Source organism: Equus quagga, chromosome 4 (assembly GCF_021613505.1).
Source record: "Equus quagga isolate Etosha38 chromosome 4, UCLA_HA_Equagga_1.0, whole genome shotgun sequence".
Lineage (NCBI taxonomy): Eukaryota > Metazoa > Chordata > Mammalia > Perissodactyla > Equidae > Equus > Equus quagga.
In genome coordinates this window covers 58,471,481-58,493,912 of record NC_060270.1, presented here as the reverse complement: position 1 = coordinate 58,493,912, position 22,432 = coordinate 58,471,481, and the positions used below count along the sequence as shown (strand labels likewise).

Sequence of the window (22,432 nt, the reverse complement as noted above, 5' to 3'; positions counted from 1 at the left end):
TGAAATAGAACAATATTGAAAAAGCCTGTGTCTCCGATGTTGTGAAGCTGCCTTGCCAGCCCTGGGCTCCCTGCCCTGGGCTTCTTTTACGTGAGAGAAAAATATACTGCTCTCTTCTTTAATCCACTATTGGTTGTCCACCTAATCTAATGCCAATCCAGTAGAGAATTTTTTTTAATTAAAGAAACCATGTACTTTATTCCCTCAAAACACTCATTGTCTATACTTAGAAAATACTTTTTACAAATTCTCAGGAAGTTAGCTATCTGACTTTTCTTTTTACTAACTAGTAGCATTTAGTGAGCTTTAGAATACATAGTGCCAGCAAAAGGAGGAAGTAAGAAATGTGTAAAACAGAAATAAAATATCTAAAAAGAAATATCAGCAAGTTGGCTTACTTTAGCACATTGGCAAAGAGTTTCATTCACAAGAATAGCCAGTGAGGGCATTGCAATGTTGTGGCATAGGACAATTAGTGTGCAACGTGACTCAAGTTATTAGGAGGAAAAATATGTGTGGAACTAATGCATAACACTTCGTATACATGTATACATACAGTGGCACATGTGTGCTGGAAGGACCAGCTGTCCTGGTTCTCATAGGGCCATCTCGGCCTTAACACTCAAAGTCCTGTGTCCTGGGAAGCCCTTCAGTTCCAGGCAAATTGTGACAGTTTATCAACTTGTCACACTAGTACATACTTATGTGTCAGGAGAGCAATGTTTCTGCAGTGATAGTATATGAACGAAACAGAGTTGATGTTTTCCTTGTCTATTACAATATAGATTGGCTTGTAATTAAGTATTAATTACTTTAAAAAATATCAAGAACATTTGACTACTAAGTTCATACTGTAGAATTTTAGAGCTTGGTATTTACAATTACTTAATTAACTTCGCTTCAACAAAGAATTGGATCTGAAAACAAAGAAATTATAATTGATTTTTATTACCTCTCTTGTTAAATTTTATATTGAAAGCTTGCTAAGAAGCTTACTAAGGCCAAATGTTTCCAGAACTATCTTTTAGCCACTTAAGAAATAATACTCGTAAAGTTAAAAATCTTGGTCAAAGTAATTGTACACATTCACTTATATATTCCTGGATTCGGTGAACTTGAAAATTTAGATTGCTGACCCTTGCATGCAAATCTGAATGTTTTATAAATCTAGAGTGTAGAGGAAAGCTTCCTGGGCTTGGGGTCAGAAATCCAGCATTCAAGTCCTCACACCATCACCTACTAACTATAAGACTTTGGGCCTGCCAACTATGAATTTCAAATTAGCAAAGAAATTAGCTCTAATAGGACTTGCTTTCCTTGCTGACGGGTTATTATGAAGATGACATAAAAACAGTGTATAAAAAGAGCTTTCTAAACTGTACAATAATATTTGAAATAAAATAGTTAATATTAAAAATGTTTTTCCAAGTTGTTCCCAGTGGGTTAAATAGAAAAATAAGTAAACAAAAATACAAACAAATAAACAACCATGAAGATTCCCTTACATTGTGGGTAAGCGGTTCCCAGAACCCAGCTCTGTGTGTTCATATCCGGACAGGCCTTATTCTACTTCACAGCAACACCTGCTGGTGGAGTCAAGCAGGTGCAAACCCGGGCAGGCATTTGACCCAAGACTTGAGCAGCAAGTCAGAAGAGGTGCTTTCCTGTTTCAAGATGTGTCTCTACTTCTTGATCCACATTTGGGTTGACTTTTCACAACACTACATTCAACACTTCCTTGTGTGTGTTAATATTCAGGTTGAATATTCTTAATAAGATTTCTTAGGAGCCCGTTTCCTAGAATACTTGATTAACAAATTCTTTCTCAACAGCCTGTAGTATGGCAGACTTACAATCTTTTCCTTTAAGAATACTTGTACCATGGGGCAGGCCTGTGGCCAAGTGGTTAAGTTCACACACTCTGCTTCAGTGGCTCGGGGTTTCACAGTTTCAGATCCTGGGCGCAGACATGGCACGGCTCCTCAAGCCATGTGAGGCGGCATCCCACACGCCACAACCGGAGGGACCTACAGCTGGAATATACAACTATGTACTGGGAGGGCTTTGGGGAGAAGAAGAAGAAGAAGAAAAAGAAGATTGGCAACAGATGTTAGCTCAGGGGCCAATCTTTAAAAAAAGAAACGGAAAAAAAAGATACAAAAACAATTTTAAAAAAAGAATAGTTGTATCATGAATTTTTAACGACCAAGTATCTCCCAGGGATTATGAAACTCCACAAATAGGTATGGTTCTGCCCTCAGTATTTTCATATGGGCCTGGCACATGGCATGTGATACTCAATTAGTGATGATGACAATGGTGATGATGGCCACAACGACGATGATGACGATGATGATATTAAGAAGAATTGTAGAAACCACGATGAACTACGGGCCCCACCTTGTGTGAAGTGTAGCTGCTTTATCTATTTAAGCCTCGCATCCACCCTATGTGGTACATATTACTGCTGCCATAACAAATGGGGGTCAATTTTCTATCTCCATTTTTTCTGAGACAGCTCACCAATCAGTGGTTTAAATTTTGTCTCACATCAAGAAAGAAATGAGGTGAATTTATCATAATTAAGTAGACAGTCTTTTCTAGGCTTTGCCAGTAAATCGAAAAGGAATTTGGACTCTTGCTGAGACAATACCACATTTTCTTTCCAAAGACTTTCGACTTAACTTTCAAATCTTTTGAGGTCATCCTGTTACCTGTGCCAGAGGACTATGTAAAGGCATATCGATGGAGAGACGTATTTCCTTATCCTGAGCACTGATTCAGAAATGCAGAGGAAGGCACATCGCTGCTTTAGCTCTGACAGCGGTGCTGTGAATTGTAGCACAGAGTTCCAAACCCAAATCTGGAGAGGGGCTCCCCACAAGCCCTCAAGCAACCCCTCCCAGGCGCAGATACCCTCCTTTTAAGGATTTTCAATAATACTGTAAACTTCTCAGCCGAAAGATGTGCTAACTCACACTGCACTAAGCATTAGGGACGCTTTTATATCGCAGCACTGGACGCATTCTACAGAGCATCTTCACACGGCAGAGAACAAATCGGAGAACTACTCAGGACCACTGAAAAACAGCCCTCCTGCTCTGAAAAGGTTCTGGTACAAAATATTAAATTACCTCTGATATGATTTAAACAGAAAACAAATTCATTATCCAAGTGACATTCTTGTCTTATTTTTTAACTCAAGGGGAAGCATTCAACATTTCCCCCATTAAGTATAATTTTAGTTGTAGGTTTTTTGGTAGATATCTTTTATTAGATTAAGGATGTTGACTTCTATTGCTGCTTTGCTGAGACACTTCATTCTTTTTTTTTAAAGATTGGCGCCCAAGCTGACAACTGTTGCCAATCTTCTTTTTTTTTTTTCCTGCTTTTTTTCTCCCCAAATCCCTCCCAGTACATAGTTGTATATTCTAGTTATGGATCCTGCTAGTTGTGGCATGTGGAACACCGCCTCAACATGGTCTAATGAGCGGTGCCATGTCCACGCCCAGGATCCGAACCCTGGGCTGCTGAAGTAGAGCTTGCGAACTTAACCACTTGGCCACGGGGCTGGCCCCTGAGACACTTTTTAAAATCATGAACAGACTTTGCATTTTACAAAAGAAGATATTTAAAGTTTTGCTTTTTATAGTTAGGTCTTTATTCCACATGAAGTTAATCTATGCATGTTCTGATAAAGACAGTTGTCCCAGAACCACTTATTGAATGATCCATTCTTATCCGTTGCAAAGATTCTCCACCATGTACGCAATTACATGTATGCAAGGACTTATTTCTTGCCTCTCTATTCTATTCCACAGGCTGTTTGGCTGTTCTTGTCCCAGTGCCACTCCTTTTTAATTGCTATGATTTTACAACAACTTGATGTCTGGTATGGAAATTATTACCTCCCCCTCCTCTCCAACAACTTGCATCTTCTCTTTCTGTAAAATTATTTTGGCTCTGTGTTCCACCTTATCTTACTTGTGATTTTAAAGTCAGCTTGTCTTCTTTCTTGGACATCTTTGTTGGCATTTTATTAAAATTTCATTGAATTTATAGATTAATTTAGAGAAAACTGACATCTTTGCTACATCCATGAACATGATTTATTGCTCCATTTGCTTATCTTTTTTTAATTACTTTCAAAAAAATTGTTTTATTCTCAAAATTCGCACACATCTTTTTCTCTAGATATCTTGTATTTTGCTACTTTAATATTTTCAATATTACATTTCAATTTATCATTGCTGGTGTATAGGAAAACAACCGTTTTCTGTAAATTGATCTCACTTCCAGGAACTTTACTAAAATTTCTCCTATTATGTTCAAGAATTGACTAGAGAGTATTTGGATTTTCTACTATAGGTAATCATATTTTTTAGAAATAATGATTGTTTTGTCACTTCCCTTCTGATTCTTATAATCAGAATTATATAGTGCCACAGTAAATAGAAGTAGACATAGTGGCATTCTTGCCTCATTCCAAACTTTATGCTTCTAATGTTTCACCATTACATATAAATGCTCTTTATATATATATATATATCTCCTCCTAATAAGTTTAAGGAAGCTCCTCAAAATTCCTAGTTTTCAAAAAAATTTTTTTTCATGAATGAGTACTGAATTTCATGAGATGCTTTTAGTGATCACATGACTTTTTTCTGCTTTAGTCTTTTACTGTGAGGAATTACATTTTGAATATTAAGCCATCCTTGCATTCCTGGGATAAATTCAACTTAGCCATTATGAATTTTATAAAATGAGGATAACAATAGTTTCTCCCTCATAAGATGTTGGGAGAGTTATATGAGTTGAAAAACTAGTACCTGGTACAGAGTTAGCACTCAGAAAATGTTAACTATTGTTTTCTTTAAGCATTTCTAGAGTCATTTTGCTAAAATTTTTATTTGTGATTTGTGCCTATATGTTCATAATTAAGATGGGCCTATGTTTTCTTTTCTTATATTGTCCTTGCCTGGTGTTGATATCATGGCTGTATTAGCCTTGTAAGATTAGTTGGAGAATGTACTTCTTTTTTAATTATCTGAAAAAGTTTAGATAAGATTGTAATTATTCCTTGTACATTTGTTCTAATTTGCCTGTAAAATGATGTAAGGCAGTTTTTGTTTTGTTTTTGGTAGGTTGATTTTAAAATACTATTTGATGTAGGGATAGTCAGGTTTTCTAACCCCTTTGCTCTCAAGTTCAAATCAAGGGGATACTCTGCTCAGGTGTTTAATCCTTTCTCCAAATGGAAGACCCTTTCACAATTTCCTTCTCACTGGGAGAGTTCAGAGAATACAAAGCAGACAAATGGAGTCTAACCAATTTGAATAAAATGAATTTGTATTTACATTTAATGTAAAAGTAAATGTTCATATCTAATCATTAATAATGAGAAGTAGCAAAAAATTGGCTTGGAACTACTGAACTTCAGGGATAGATACATAAGCTCATTTGACAAAGTCTCTCATGATTGATTTAGAAGCATAAATGAGGCATTTGGTTTGGAATCAGGGACAGACATGTATAACACAAATGAAAAAATATGATCAATGGAATAATACCAACCAAGTGTAAGGGGTGGTCACCACTGGTACACCACAAGGCTTGCCTGGCCCCATGCGGTCTACTTTTTCATTAGTGTTTTAAAATGAAGTTAGAGTGATTCTGTTCCTAAAATTTACAGATGACAAGAACCTTGGAAGAACTGCTGATACATTGAGATGGAGCGTCATTATCCAGTAAGATCTTGGCATGCCAAAGTAATGGGCTGAATCTCTTAAGAAGAAATTGTGAAGAGATAAAAGTAAATACTTACATAAGGCTGCTTTTTGGTATCCACTGTTCATTTACATCAATGTTGGCAACAGCCCTGGGTTTCTTTTGGGGATCTACTCCCCATCCATGTGGTTCTGCTGCAATTGACTCCCATCTTTGGCTTTGAGGGTAGCTCATGCCACAAGCCTGGCCAACTGAGGTACTGTATCCTCTGGCAACAATCATGGATTGGTTTAGAAATGGGCATGTGGCCCGTGTCATGTCAAACAGAGACGAGGCTGGATATGGAGCTCCTTTTGCTCAACTGGTCTTCATGGTAATGTGAGCTGGAAGCAGCAGAGGCCCATAACATGGAACAGGAAAGTGAAACCAATCTACAGGAAGCAGAGGTGAGTAATTTGTTGGGATCACCATTGAGCCCTGAATCAAGCTCTGTGGGAAGTCTGATATTCTCATATACTTTTCAGTCATGTGTTCCAACGAGGTGTTCTTCCTCCTCCTCCTCTTCTTTTTTTTGTTATTGTTCTTCTTCTCCTCCTCCTCCTTCTTATCTTCCATTTCCTTTCCTTTGTCATCATCATCATCAAGCCACTTATACCTGCAGTTTCTCTTACTTAAAATACTACTAATTGGTAAAATGGAATAATAATAGGACTTGTGTTATGGAATTTTGTGAGGATTAAATGACATAATTGGGATAAAGTGCTTAACGCAGTATTTGGCATAAAGAGAGCATGAAAAAAATTGTAGTCATTGTAGTTATTATAATTATTATTGTTATCATTGAATGGATGACCATCTAGTGAGGATTCAAGTGTTGCCTGGGTAACCGAGCTAAATCATGTTTAATATCCCAATTTAATGTCCCAATAAGATTCTACAATTTTATAATTCTAGGCTTGTAAAAACTTAGATGAAATCAAATAACTGAACTACTTTAGCATATCTATAGTAGTAGAAAATGGGAGAATGACAATTAGGATAATATAAGTCAAGGAGGAAGATCTAAAGAGGAGAAAACTGTAGGTAAAGAAAAAGGAATCCCAGTGATGCCTCCTAAGGCTGTCTGGCAGAGGATATATGTCAAAGATTTGCAGAGCAGGAAACTTACTAATTGGAGACAGCAAGATCCTTTCTGCTTTGCAGCTCTAAGTTTGATGGACTCATGTAGGTGATTGTGGAGTTTTACAGACACATCAGTCCTAAAAATCTAAACCCTGAAATATGTAGCCCCAAACTTTTATAGGTCAAATTATCATTTATTTTATGGTAATTTTCATAGTGCCAGATCAAATAAACCAAATCGTTTGTTTATTTCAAATGCCTGCAGTGAATTCGGAAAGTCTATTTTGTGCTTCAAAAGATTTCTTTGTCACTGAGAGTGCATTTCCAAAAAAAAAAACATGTGAGCTAAGTTCTTGGCAGCTGCAAAGAGACAATTCAATTTTTTTTTTTCGTAAATCAGTTACTTGCAAGTCTAACTATCATAGTTTTAAAATGTGTGTTGTGTTTGTAATTCCTATAAAATCTGTTCCAAATATCTAGCCAAGGTGGTGAAAAAAGCATAATTGCTTTCCTGGACTTTTAGCAAATTTAATTGCACGAATAAAGTGAAATTAGAATTTAATCCTGTAGCCAAAGAAAATGAGAAATGAATGAAACTGACTGCTAATATCAATGACAAACCTTTAGAGGGGAGCACAGGCAGAGTGATGGACTTCCACTGTCGTGGCTGAGATTCAGACATTTCCTGGCACGTGGCAGACCACTGGGTGGCTGGTCAGATGTCCAGGGGGTGGTGGTGCTAAAAACTCCTCCTTGGGAGTGTCTGGTACAGTGAATAAAACCTTAGTCCTGGGTAGGCCATAGCCATTTTGAGAACTGGAGGACTAATTTCCCACTAGCCTGACTCTTAGGTGGTTAGTGGAGCCCAGGGAAGAGAGACTTTTAGATAAAACAGAATGATGTGTTTTATTGCAAACTCAGTGACGCAGTTTTGCACTGGGAGCCAAGCAGCCCCGCTCTTGAGCCTCTCTACCTAAGTGTGACGCCGAGGAGAAAGACAGCTCTTCTCCCCATCCTGCCACAGGCTGCCACATGGGGTAGTGGACTGAGGACTGGTGGCTCTTGAAGGCTCAGGCGGAGCAGCACAAAGAGACAGAGGCTGCCATCCGCGGCAGAGCAGTGTGGAGAGGAGTCCATTCCTGGAACCTCCATGATGGCAGCCACAGAATTTGCCGGGCTCAGGGTGGTGGAGTGATCACACCGCAGCATGCCATGCCAGGAAGCGTGGAGAAAGTAGCAGCCTGGGCTTGTGGACGGATCTGGACGCCTCAGGAAGAGAGCACGTGCAGGACACCCACAGAGACTCTAAGAAATACTTGGTCTGGGAGCACAGAGCATTGATGCTCAACTTGACATGTCGGGCGGTGTCAGTAAAATGTAGGCTAAGATACTCATGGATCTCGTGCATTTTTATTAATGAGGGACTTTGGGTGCTTATCAAATAATATCATATATTGTTCTCTGATCCAAAATCCATAAAATATGGTTTCTGATAGATCTAAAACAAGAGGAAAAAATACAAGACAGGGCAAATATTTTGAGCAGACTAACTTGCTCTTTCATTCAAATGTGCAATAATTAACAGAGGTGCCCCGACTTGATTTTTAATGGCAGTATTTAACACAACTATAAATCAGTCCCAAATCACATTCACATTTACGAAGTCTTTACAGGTTCTCTGCTGTATTTTACCTAACATGTTTCGCTTTTGGAACCCAAAGGAAGAAGCGGTTTTCCCTCTGCCACTGAGAGTGGAGGGCCGCACTCCCCGCGGTACAGACAGACGGCTCTCCACAATCAGTAGTTGGACAAGGTAACCAAGCGTGGGCAACACCAAACTGAGACGAGTAGAACTCGAAGGAAGCTTACAACCCATCTAATGAGTCCAAATAACTTACCTGCCCAGTGAAGAAAGACTCAGCCAGCCCAGGTAACTTTACCCACGTTCATAAGTTGACTAACGGTAAAGCTGAGAATCTAACGTGCCTCTCAATAAACCAGGTCTCATTTCCCACAAACCATAACCGCTTCATGAAACTACTTTAAAATGGCTCCTAAAACTTGTCCCCCAGCTCAGCCTTTGCATCGTACCTTGGAGTATGCTCTTGACTATAACCTCTGTGTGATCGGCCAGGAGATCTGCCTTGGTAATTGCAACCAGAGACAGGTAGTTGGACATGTTCCTGCACAGCTCCTTGTTGCCTCTGTGGAGGAATTTCACTGCGATGGGGATGGCTAATGCCATCACAGGGGGCCGATCGTAATTCTGAGGAAATAGAAGAAAACAACAAACAATAAGTGGCTCATTACTCATTCATTTATTCATTTATCAAAAAAATATTTAGTAAGCTGAACTCCCACAGTGCAGCTGTAAAAACACAGACCCACCTACTTTCCTTGGTATTTGGCATCTCTGGGAACTCTCTGTCTTGTTAGGAGACTTGCAGGCAAACGGGCAGTTAAAAGCATAGGCTGGTGAGGGCCATGATGGCAAAGTGCAGGGTGCTAAGGGAGCAAAGAAGGAACGCCTAATCCAGTCTTGGGGCTGTCCAGAGAGACTTCCTGGAGGAGGTGATGTCTTAGCTGAGACACAGCAGATGAACAGGAGATGGCTGCGTGATGGCAAGGCAAGGGGCAGACAGAAGGAAAAGCCCATGTCAGCGGTAAGAGACAGCTTGTGCATCTGGGAGACTGCACATAGTTCAGTAGCTGGAGTGTGGTACATGTCGGGAAAGGTGGAGAAGGGAGGGGAGAGAAGGGACTGGAGAAGTAACCAGGCGTATGACCGTGAGGGTCTGGCGTGCCATGCTAAGGAGTTGGAATTGACCTTCAGGGTGTTCAGGCATGACTGATGAGAGGAATAACTCGTCAGATTTATGCTTGAGAAAACAACCCCAGGACTGTAGAACAAGTTGCTTTCTGACTGTATCTTAAAAACTAAAGTTTCAGCAAATGAGATGCAGAAGAATCAAATGAATGAACTTCAGACTAAAAACTAAAGGAATTCTGGATCCTAAAATAATTCTCTTTTTGATTTACTTTGAGACTGAACATCAATATCTTACACAAAAAATAATGCAATTGGCTTTTACTTATCTAATTAGGGAATAATATTTGGAAAATACAAATTGTTTCCATAAAACTGAATGGTACGTCTTCACTATCATCAACCACTCTGATCATCAACCTCACTCCTTAGGGTACCTACAGAGCAAGGGTGGCACAGTGCACAATGTGTTTAGGGAGCTGACTTCATTTTATTAGAAATAAAAAGTGGTGGTTTTTCTCTAACTGTTCATGTGAAAAGTACTTATATCTTTCCACCCATAGATTATCCCTTTTAAGACCTCCTATAATTCTGGGTTTATGGGAAGTGTTCAATAAACATCTATCCAATTGAATAACCAGTGAAGAAAATGTAAATCTATTGTTATAACTGTCATTGGGAACATAATGTGGTGGGAAGGGGGAAGCGGACGGGGGCTCCACCTTCTCCCATCCATCTCACTTGCCTCATCCACTGCCAGCAACAGACCGGGTGTGGGCCTGACGCTCCAGTGTCCTCCATTTTCAGAGCTAGTTTCTCGGGTAGGTGAGTTATTACGTACTCCTTAGCAGAGTCCAACGTCCAAGGCCGTGATCCCAGGTACTTCTAAAGAAGGCATTTCTACCCTTGCCTTCAAGAGTAGTCAAATGACTTAGACATTGACCAATCAGAGAATCACACCCCCCCCACCCCCAGTCCAAATGATAGGTTCAGGGATGGGCAAGTTATCCGATTATAATTAAGGAGGCATTAAAGAGCTCTGAAAGTGAGTCTTTCTCCTGCTGAATTCAAAGTATCGAGGGTGGAAGATCAAGAGTATCTGCTGCCATCTTTTGATCTCAGGGGGAGAGAATCTGCATGAGATTCAGTGCCACATGGATCTATCTGAGAGATAAGCTGAGAGAAACCAGGTCCTGGAGACACCATTTGAATCCCATGCATTAGGCTGTCCCTGAGGCCAGCTACATCCCTAAACTTTTCTAAGTGAGCCAGTTAAGTCTCTCGTGCTTAAGCTTTTTTCCTCCCAGTCCCTAGAAAGAAAAACAGACCGTTTAAATCCTTAATCCATTCATGTAGTCCATCCATTTTCCAGACTCAAGGGTTGATCCAACTCCTGAGCAGAGAAAATCGGTACAGTCATGCACCTCAAAAATCTTTCAGTCAACTATGGACCGCTTATATGATGTGGTCCCGTAAGACTAGTACCATAAGCCCTAGGTGTGTAGTATGCTGCACCATGCTGGTTTGCATAAGGGCACTCTATGATGTTCACACAATGATGAAGTTGCCTAACTACGTATTTCTCAGAACGTGTCCCCGTTGTTAAGTGACCTGATATCCTACCCTTAAGTCAGCCATGTTGAAAGCTCTGACCCTTCTCCCTGGTGACAAATCATGTGCTTATATAGCAGTTACACTCACTGGGTCTCTGTCCTATCCTTCTTAGAATTCTTAGCACCATCTAACTATCAGGACCATGGCCTGCAGCCAGACTTCTCTGATACCAGGCTTCACTTTTATCGAGAGTTGCTCACCTCTTGGTGAATTTAATTGGGGTGATTGGACTGGGTTATTACTGATATGATGAACCATGAGGCTCCCTGGGAGGCTGGCTTCTCCCCTCCCTTCAGCTTTAGAAGTCATGGCATGTGCTTGGTCAGCCATATAGAATTGTTTGGATCCACTGAGGCTAACTCCCACCAAGGGATTTCCAAAAGCCTGGTGTATAATCAGGCACGCCAATTTACTCATCCACCGTGAGGGTCTTCCCTAGGTCACACATAGGGCACCCCTTTCACGTTATTAGGCTATCAGGAGCCAGTCCCTGGCATGGCTGGCGAGAGCCCTGGTTTTGAGAGTGGAATACAATCGCGCAATTCTCAGAGCTTTCTGACAAAGAGCTTCATGCCCAATCTACTTTGTCTACTCTGAGTCGTTAGCCAAGAACAACTTGCAGCTAGAGAAGCACACATCTTCCATTAGAGAAGTGCGTGTGCGAGGACATTTGACTGTAACTTGCTGAGAAAGCACAGGGGGTGGCATTGGGAAGTAACTTCCAGTGTTCCTGCTCGTTGTGAGCACAGACAGGCACAGTGAGAGATCAGCGAGTATCAGTATTCCCAGAGACTGGTGGTTTTAAACCTTGAATGTGAGCTAACACTTGCCAGCAACAATTAAAGAATGGACTGTCTTAACCAATTTGATCTTATTATTCTTACAGTAATTCTAGATGTTGTAGAAAAAAGAGTGGACAGTCTTTGGAGTTAAAGACTTAACTTGAAAGACTAACTCCAAAGAGTTAAAGTTTTTGGAGTGTGGCTCCAAGTGAAATGTATAAAATAAAAAAATATGTATAATGTCATTATTAAAAAAAAAAACAAAAGGGGCCGGCCCAGTGGTGCACCGGTTAAGTTTGCACGTTCCGCTTCGGGGCCCGGGGTTCGCCGGCCCGGATCCCAGGTGCGGACATGGCACTGCTTATTAAGCCATGCTGTGCAGGCGTCCTACACATAAAATAGAGGAAGATGGGCATGGATGTTAGCTCAGGGCTGGTCTTCCTCAAAAAAACAAAACAAAATTTTAACACACTCAGTTTTTCTGTTTTGCTCCCACATATGTTATCTGGAAATCTCTCAAATGACAGGAGAAGCGAAACATTAAGCAAAGAGCAAATGGTTCATATAAGCACCAAGGAGAGGCCACCAGAGGCTCTCAGTCTCCAAACAGTGTCTGGATGTTCCTGGTGCAGCAGGAAGCCATGGGCACCGCTGACAGCAGCAGGATGAACAGGAGCTGGGAGGCCAAGGTGAGGCTGGACAGACATGGGTCACACAGACTTGACAGGGACCATACCACCTCCTTCCAATGACTGAGCTTCGCTCTCAAGTGAAGCAAAAGGAGTTGCTAATGCCGTAGATCTCAGCCCCATGAAACTGTTTTATCTCTAGGATTGTTTGGATCACAGGGCTGCTGACGGTACACGTGCAGAGAAAGCCGTCTGATCCCTCGTACAAATTCACCACTCTAACGGCAGCGGCCACGCCAGAGCTTGTGACGATCTTGCCGCTCAGTGCAGGCGCGAGCATGCTGGTATGCGTGTCATGTCACACACAATTCAGTGCTCAGGGCGCGAATTCAGTGAAGTACAGGGTGGAAATAAAGACTTGCTCACGGGGACAGTTATATCCAGCTGTAGAAGCCCAACAAGAGGGCTTTGTTCCATGGATGCCAAGAATTATATTTCTTAACTAGATTAGCACCAATTTGAGCTTTTGGTGGAGATTTGCCTTTTGAAAATGCACTTTGGGAAAGTTTCCCAGTGTTTTAAAACTGAAAAGAATAAAACTAAGTAAAAGAGATGCAAATCTGAGGTGACAGCAACTAAAGGCTCTTCGGCTCTCAGGCTTTGAATTCAACTAAGAGCCGTGAAAGTAATATCAAGAAATATTAAATGTTATTTATTAAAATAGGCATTCTATGATTTTTTATTCTGCATCGTCAATCAGATAATCTAATTTTGGATTTACATATAAAATGCTTGGCTCTCAGCAGCATGGCTCTCTAGAAAATCGAAATGGCACCCACGCCTACGCTCTCCCAGTGTATTTTCTGACAGGGGACGAGTGGGTCTCAGGAACCTGGGGGCGTCCCAGTCTCCTCTCATTTCCTGCCACTGTCTCGTGTGGCATTAACTGAGCAGTAAGTACAGGTCCGCTCTAGGGAGAAGTGCGGCAGGTGCTGAAGCCAAAGGGCAGTCACGATGTCATTTGGTCGTCTGAGCCGATCAGATCATATGTTCGTTTGTTCATTCGTTCAATAAGTATTATTTTGAGCGCCTCCTTTGTGCCAGTCACTATTCTAGGTGCTGGGACTACATCAGTGAATAAAGCAGGGCTTCTATTTTGGGGAGGGGGAGACAAGAAATGAACAATGGCTAAAATAAATAATGAAATAAACAGCGTGTTAGAAAGTGTTGAGTGCTACTTGAGAGTTTCTGCAGATGATGGTGACACCAACCTGAGTTAACACTCATGCAGCGTGTATCATGTCCTAAATATTTCACGTCTGTTATTTAATATCTTTCATCTAATCCTCACAACAAACTGATGAGGCAGCTACTCGTATCATCTGCATTTTACAGATGAGGAAATTAAGACACAGAAACATTAACTTGCCCGAGATCACACTGCTAGTAAATGGTAGAGCTGGGATTGCCCATTGAATAAACTTCTAGAGCAACATAACCAGTCCTGCCTCTAAGGGTTGTGAAGGAAGCGTTCTCAAAACTGTCCAAGGCACTTTGCATGCAATGCCAGCCAGGGACACACTTTGAATCTTCATACAGCATTAACTGGGGAAGAGGAGTGAAGAAAAATGAAGTGTGGAATCAGGGTGAAAGGCCAGCGGGTCCTTCTATAAAGAAGGAAAAATAGATGCTTTTTGATTTCCCAATAGTGGATTTGGGGATTATTTCTATTCTTCCCTTCTCCCCGCAAACAACCCCCTTGGGCTCTCTCCCTCTTCATCAACAGAGTGAGCAGAGACGGGGGAAGAGAGTAAATACAGAGCTCGCCTGGCAAGGGCTCTGCTGAGCCATCTGGTTGAGGAAGAGGCAGTAAGTGCCGCAATTGGTAGAATGAGGACAAACCCAGGCACTGGCTGGCCTGTCAAGTCTCGGGAATTTCATTCTGTCACATCAGCTATGTCAATGATTACAACCTCCTTGAGGTGCATTTTTACTTTTTCAACCCTCTCCAGGTTTGGATTTATCCTAGAATGTAATGTGACTTGTGGGGGGTACCTTCCCTTTCAAGATTTTTCGAGAGGCAAAGAAATAGGCATTGTCCAACTCCATTTAGAAACCTGCTCAGAGGAAGCTGTAGTTTGAAATACTTCCAGATAGTGGCTAGACAACAAATGGAGATTGCTTTTATAACAAAAGATGTTCTTCATGAGCAGCGAGTATTGTTACGCCAATTTTACAGATGGCAGAACAGAGGCTCAGAGAGAGAAAATAATTTGCCAATCTCTCATTTGTATAAGACCAAGAGCATCCGACCCCAAGGCCCTCAAGCTTGAAAGCTCTGCTCTCCTGTCTCTCAGCATCTCCTCAGGGAGTCAGGATTCCACACTGGCAGTGATCTGAGCGATTATCTGCTTCATCTTTTGTTTCATAGATGACAGGAGGTCTAAGGACACGGGCTGGGTTGGTAGAAGCATATCACCTAAGGCAAAAGAAACCAGAACTCACAGGCGCGTGCAACACACATGTACTGATTTCATGCAGAGAAAAGCAGAGACAGTGAACTCTGGAATGTCAGAAGTTATTTTAAAGCAAATGTGGAAAGTTCATAAATTTAGGAACCAAGAAAAGAAAGAATTCAATATAATTACTAATTAAAAGTGGAATAGGAATGGTCATCTGAAGTGGGTTTGAGTGTAGGTTGAAAAAAGAAATTTTGGGGGAAAAAAAGACAGGTTTTTTTGTGTGTGTATGTGTGTGAACACATTTAGCTTGAAATGACAGTGAAGTGGCCAGAAGAAAAGATCAAGTACAATGGCCAAGGATGCGGGAAGAAGACCTGTGGGCCCTTGCCTGATTAGATAGCGCAATGCTGGGGCTGCTTATCTGGAAGGCGGCGTGGCTGGAGGGGGAATCACCCTCTTGTGTGTGTGTGTAAAAGCTGAAAACACTAAGTGGTTGACTTTAAAGTCGATCTGCTGTTTTGTTTTATTGAAAAAGTAAAGCAGAATATGAGTCATCTGGATTTCTGTATGATTCCCACAAGAACCATTACAAACAGGACAAAATCAGCTGTTCAATGTTCACTGCAGGCCGAAAAGTTCCCCTTCAAATTTGATAACAGCTAAATGCCAAAGCTGCGACTGCAGCCTTGCCTTTGGTCCCTAGGGCCGAGTTTCTGGGACCACATCCCTAGGGGTGGCTGGACAAACCACTGAACTTTTCTGAAAGGCAAGTGTGTCTTTAGGGCTCTCTGCCTCCCTCTATAATACCTTCTGCCTCCTCGGAGAGCGCACCCCGGACACCTTGTGCCCACACTGGCCCTACAGGCTGGAGTCGACCACTTCTGTGACTCACTTATCCCTCTCAACCAGGAGGCCTAACCCTTAGCCCTTTTCTCTGTCCCTTCCCTAAACATCAGAGCTTGTCTTCGGGCACTGATCTCAATAATCTTACGAACTCATTTCCATGGAGTCATTGATCAGCAAGAAGTTCACTGTTTGCATTCGCTCCCTCCACCCCTTTGAAGTAGAAGACAGAATGCCTTACCCAGAATGAACTCTCTCTTTATGTTAGAATTTGGGGCATTTTTGAAGAGCAGCCTGCTTATAATTCTCTGACCTCGGTCTTATTTCCCAAATCTGGACTTTTGTATGAGCTTCTTTTGTCTGCTGGGAATGCCTCCGGCTCGCCCTTCCCCATCTGGTGAAATTCCTGCTCATTGCTCAGAACCCCTTCCAAAGGCAAGCTCCGTCGGAAAGTCTTCCTGACTGTGGAACTGAGCTAACGCAGGAGCCGCTACCCACGTGAAGCTCCTGAGCTCCAGAAACGTGACGACTCCAAAGTAAGATGCGCTAAGCACACGCCAGCTTTATGAGACTCTGCCCGCGAAGAAGTAAAATATCTCCAATTTTTATATTGATTACATGTAGAAATAGTAATATTTTGGATATATTGGGTTATGGAAAATATATCATCGAATCAATTTCATCTGTTTCTTTTGACTTCTTTTTAACGTGGTTACTAGAAAATTTAAAATTACGTATGTGGCTCGTGTTTGCAGCTTTACCCTATTTCTCTTGGAGAGCGCAGCTGTGGAGTCCAGACCAGCGGTTTTGAAATCACAGTGGGAGCCGGAGAGTCTGGCTGATTTGGGAGTTTCTGTCTCAATGTCTGTGGAGTGGCACTTGGGAGGGAAATAATCTGTTTCTGATATATGTCAATAACATATTCAAATCCCCATTTCCTGCCCTCCCATCCCTGACCCTGGAGACAAAGGAGAAGCAGCGTGATAGCGTGTGCTGAGTCTTTTCACTCGACCGGTTGCTAGCTGGTTAGATAAAATGGAATATGCTCCTGTCAAGCACAGACAACTGTGAGAGAGAAAAAGAAAGACGCTGGAGAAAGGAACTAATGTTAGCTGCCAGACAGTGCTCAACACTTAAACATAACCAGAATTTCCTGAACTTTGCTCAGTGAAACCATAGTTCTGAGAGACGGTCATAAATGTTTTAGGGGTAAGGAGGGGAAAGGAAGTTCCATGGTCAAATCATATTGAACATGCTGTACCCAACAAAGTTAATCAGCTTTCTTCATTGCAGGACTTTTCAGAGCCTTTAACATGCTATGAAACACTATGACAGCTCAAAAGGGAAACATTGAATTCAATGTTTCCCCGCTTATCTGACCACTGAATTCTTTTTTTGAAAAATACCTATTAACATCACCAATCTCTGCTGGTTCATAAAATTTATGATAGACAATATCATTTCATCTGCATTTTACAAGGAGAAAACTGTGGCTTAGCGAGTTAAGAGACTCACCCAACATTTCAATCTTATATAATTGGTTTGTGGCTGAGCCAAAACTCCAAATTTATGTTTATACCAGAGAAAGAAATTTAAACACGGTCAGAACAGGTAAATATTATTATCATGCAAAATTCACAATACATATAGAAATACACTTAAAAATGACCTAGTCACTTCTCTCCACATAGTCCAAGCTCGTTGCCCCTCAGTTCATACTCCAGCCCCTCTTCGGTCTCCTGGGGTGAAAGAGGTCTCCTTTTCTGACTTTTCCAGTCTTCCTCATCTGGATCTTGGTGTACATTACTTCACTGTTAGCTTTCTTTATGTACTTGTCTTATCTCTCCAAATAGACTAGAGCCTGCTCTGGTATTCCTTTGAATTCCCCACGGTGGGTCTTACATATGATAGGGGCTCGGCAGAACCTTGTTGGGCTTAGCTGTTGATGGTGTGTGGTGTCTTTTTACAGTACCTAAACGCTACAGAAACATTGGCTTTTGGTTCAGAGATACCACGTGTTCACCTAAGCTGCCAAACCAGCACCAGATCGCGGGATGCTGAACACTGACGTACCTGCAAAATGCAACTCATGATGTCAGAAGCAATTTTTGCATGAGGGGTGTCTTCGTCCTTCCCAGAGGGTCTCAGGTTGTGCTCTAAGCAGGAGTCCCAGAGCCCCACCAGGGCTTTGGCGTGCCTTTCAATCGATTCTGTCTCTCTGATGGCTGTCGTGATTCGCGTGACACAGATCTCAACCACTGCCTGGTCATTGCTGTTGGTCTGGTAATCCTGTTTGAAAGAAAACCTTCATGTTAAACAACACTCTGGAAGTTAGCCCTCAAAGGACCGACAGAATACAGACTTTTAGTTTCATGACTTTTAGTTTTTTTGCTGCTATTCACTGACACGCTAAGTTTTTAGATAGCCAAATCTGTCAATCTTTTGAGATTTCATTGCTTTTTCTTTTTTAAATTGGAAATTTGTCAAAATTATTTATTTTTTTTAAAAAGATAATACCTGGACATGGTACAAAAATACAAAAGATATACAAGAAGGGCTTGCAGTGAAAAGTTGGCTCCTCTCTCCTCAGCCCCCTGCCTGACAGGGGTGCTCCAAGCGCACGCAAGTAGCCATCTACACACGCTCCTTTCTTTCTGTGTGATGCCTTTAATGGCTTGTTTCTTAACTTCGAGGTTTCCTTATTCAAAGGTGTAGTAAAAATTCACCTGCATTTTTTCTAGATTTAAAAAAAACTTGACAAAACATTTAATATTTGGTACTTTAAAAATTAATCTTTTAACCACTCACTTAGCTCTAAATCTATCTGGTATTTATGCAAATAAGTAAAGGTACATTTTCTACTAAACAGCTAATCTAATTTTCACCCCCAATGCTTATGGAATAGCTCATTTCCTAGGAACTGTTTTATACACACCAGGTTCCATTTCAGGTCTGTCTTTTCTGTTTGCTTGTTCCATTTCTCAATTCTTTACAATATTAATTTGTCAGTATTTTCATATAAGCTCCATGAACTTTTTTTTTTTTTAAAGATTGGCACCCGAGCTAACAACTGTTGACAATCTTGGTTTTTTTCTGCTTTATCTCCCCAAATGCCTCCGCTACATAGTTGTATATCTTAGTTGCAGGTCCTTCTAGTTGTGGCATGTGGGACGCCGCCTCAACGTGGCCTGAGGAGCGGTGCCGTGTCTGCGCCCAGGATCCGAACAGGCAAAACCTTGGGCCCCAGCAGTGGAGCGAGCGAACTTAACCACTCGGTCACGGGGCTGGCCCCAAGCTCCATGAACTTTTAAAGGTGTTTCGTAGTGTATTTTCTCTCTGGTAGTGTTGTTAACAAAATTTGTTTTTCCTCATCACAACTTTTTCTTATTGCTGATTAAGTCAACTTATAGCATTTTTGTATTTATTTTGTATCCAGCTGTTTAGCTCAGCTCTTCTTAATTATGATAATTTTTCAGATCATTTTCTTGGGTTTTCTGGAAAGATTTCTGCATTGTATCTATACATTTTACATCTCTTTATCTATACATTTTTACATATCTTTAGATGGCTTATTGTGTCGACTAGAATTTCCTAAGCTTTTCACATAAAAGTGATAAAAGCAAGAATGCTGATTTTTTTCCTGGTTTTAGTTCCTGATTTTTGATATAAAATTCTGTGGTCCAAAGCAAAAAATACTATAAAGTATTAAATCATATAGGACACATCATTTTCTTCATAATTTGAAAGTTTCCATATTCATTTTAATTTTTTTAAATGCCCTCTTGGCACCTATGGAGATAACCAAGCATTTTTTTCTTAGCTGGCTTGTGGATGTGAAATGTTGTTACCACACGGGATGAAATTTCCAGATGTTATCCATCCTCGCAGTCCTAGAATGAGCACCACTTGGTTTGGTGGATTGTTTTAGCGTATTTTCTTTATCTTCCTCCTTTGTTGATGAGTGTATTCTTTATTTCAGTGCAGCAGAATTTTTACTTGTGCCAGAATAAAATCCTGCTCTGCAGCAAGTAGATTCTTGTAGAACCAAACCATAGAGAAAAACCAGACTATGAAGTGCAAAAAATGATGCTGACTCTTCCAAAAGTCTCTGCAGCAATGAAAAGTTAAAACCATCATTTGGGGAGAAAAATAACAGAGAACACTCTCGGGCTAAAATCACTATCTTTGGCCACAACTCTCCTTGTAAATAGCAGTTACTTTTAATGACATCATCTTCAGATATGAAGAAATATCATATTGGTTACTTTTACGTAATAAAGGGAATATACACAAAGGTAGATGGAACAGAGAACCAATGTCATTGACAGAAGGAAGCCTGTATACCAACTGTAAGTGCTAAGATGGTTAATGTGATTGATCCATAAGATTTTTTTCTAAGCTTTCTGGACTCCAAGGAAAGGAAGAAATGGTGCAGCACATTCCTTCTGGAACATTAATAGTACCTGGTACATAGTTGACGTTCAGTAATGGTTCATCAGTTTTAATTGAATAGACATTCCTCAAGGAAAGAAGTTTTCCTTCGCAATAATTTTCAAAATTATTTATTTGAAAAAATATATTTATGAATCTTAATTTAAAATTTAATTTAAAAAATGGGACATAGAATCTCCCTTCCCCCCTGCTTATTACTCTCCCACAAAGAGCCAAGCTATTACTTTCTTGTGTATCCTTCCAAAGATTGCTCATACACATTCAAGTAAGCGTATGTGCCTACCTGTAGAAATACCTGATATACATACATACACAGACATAAACAGACATACTCCGACCTACTTACTTTACACACAAATGGTAGCATAACAGACACAAAAATCTGCATCCTGCTTTTTCACTTCACACTGAATCATGAAGATCATTCCACTAACATATAAAGAGTTTTCCCCACTTCCTTTTATGGCAGAATAGTATTCCAATGTAAGGATGTACTATGGGATATTTAATTTGTCCCCTTTTGATGAAGATTTAGACAGTTTCCCATCTTTGGAATTACAAAAAATGCTGCAATGACCAACCTCATGTGCAAGTTACTTTACACTTATAGGGCTCACGCATAGGACAAGCTCCCGTAAGTGGAAGTGTTTTAGTATCTGCTAGACGGGTCTCTTTTCCTTACTCTTCTTTTTTAGATTTTTTCCTAGTTGTAATTACTCTATTCTATTATTATCATTACTACACAGGAGCTATAGGCACAGCTTGTCTAGTTTCAAAAGACAATTTGTGATGGCTTTTTTCTTAAGCTATTTTAATTAACTTTGGGATAACTGGCATGTTTATGATGCTGAGTTTCCTGTGCAAGAACATTGCTCGCCGTTCTACTTTTCAAGTCCACTTTTGTGTCCCTCAGAAAGATTTTAAAGATTCCTTAATCTAGAGCACGCACATTTCTTTATGCAGATTTTTTATATATCTAGGTATTTTATCTATTTGTTGACATTCTAACTTGGTCCTTCTTGGCCATTATTTCTACCAACTGGTTATTGGCACTAACGCCACTATATGAAATCTACCAGTTTCTGCACACTAATTTAACACCCTACCACTACACTGAATTATTTTACCGTGAGCATGTTTTCATGATACTCTTGGGTTTTCCAGGTATGTTATCACATTATTTACAAGAGACGATAATTTTACCTCTTCCTTTCAAAACCCTGTGTTGCTAATTTTATTCTCTTATTAATTGCTTTGGCTAGCATCTCTAGAAAAATGTAAAATAAGCATAGTATACTAGAAAGTCTTTTATATAGTTCCTGACTTTAATAAAAACACTCCTAGAATTTCTCTAGTAAGCATTATGATGGTTTTTGGGTGTGAAATAGATATATTTTATAATGTTAAGGAAGTACCAATCTATTTCTATTTTATTAAATTTATTTTTAGTCCAGAATGGATGATGAATTTCATTAAATGCCTTTTTAGGATTTATAGATATATCACATTATTTTTTCCCTTAAATCTATTAATAAGATAAATTATAGAAAACAATTTTCTGATGTTAGTTATCTTTGCATTCCTGGAATATATCCCATTGGATCTTGGGAAATTAATTTTTTAATGTGCTGCTGGATTTGGTTTATTAATATTTTATTTAAAATTTTTGCATCAGTATTAGAGGGATTGATCTTTATGTCTGTCAGCTTACATATCAATTTTATGATAATTTCATAAAAAGATTTTGGAAGAGATTATCTACAATCTTACTAATTTTTTTTACTTTAGTGCGCATGCCCCAAAAGAAGTAAATTAAAATTTCCTGCAACTAATGTGTCTTATCTGTTTTTCCTGGTATCTCCTGGAGTTTTTGTTTTTTGAATATTGTTGCTATGCAATTTGATACCTAGATATTCTGGAGCTTTATAACTTGTGAACAGAATCTTTATCATAAAAAGTGCCTTTCTTTGTCTCATTAAATGCTTTATGGCATGAAGTTTTCCTTGTCTGATAGAAAGATCATGATCCCTGGTT

General features: G+C 40.2%; 1 protein-coding gene across 7 annotated transcripts in view; it reads right to left on the bottom strand.

The window, feature by feature from the left end:
- The window catches only part of VEPH1 (ventricular zone expressed PH domain containing 1), a 212,198-nt gene that overhangs the window by 152,054 nt on the left and 37,712 nt on the right, over window positions 1-22,432 (bottom strand). For all 7 annotated transcript variants that reach the window (XR_006888294.1, XR_006888295.1, XM_046659257.1 and 4 more), the window contains exons 3-4: window positions 18,020-18,235; window positions 8,941-9,115 (exon numbers count right to left, since the gene is read on the bottom strand). Coding sequence is in view for 5 of the 7 variants with exons in the window: in XM_046659257.1 (XP_046515213.1) it covers window positions 8,941-9,115; window positions 18,020-18,235 (391 nt within the window). In the remaining 2 variants the exon portion in view is untranslated. The remainder of the gene's footprint in view (window positions 1-8,940; window positions 9,116-18,019; window positions 18,236-22,432) is intronic.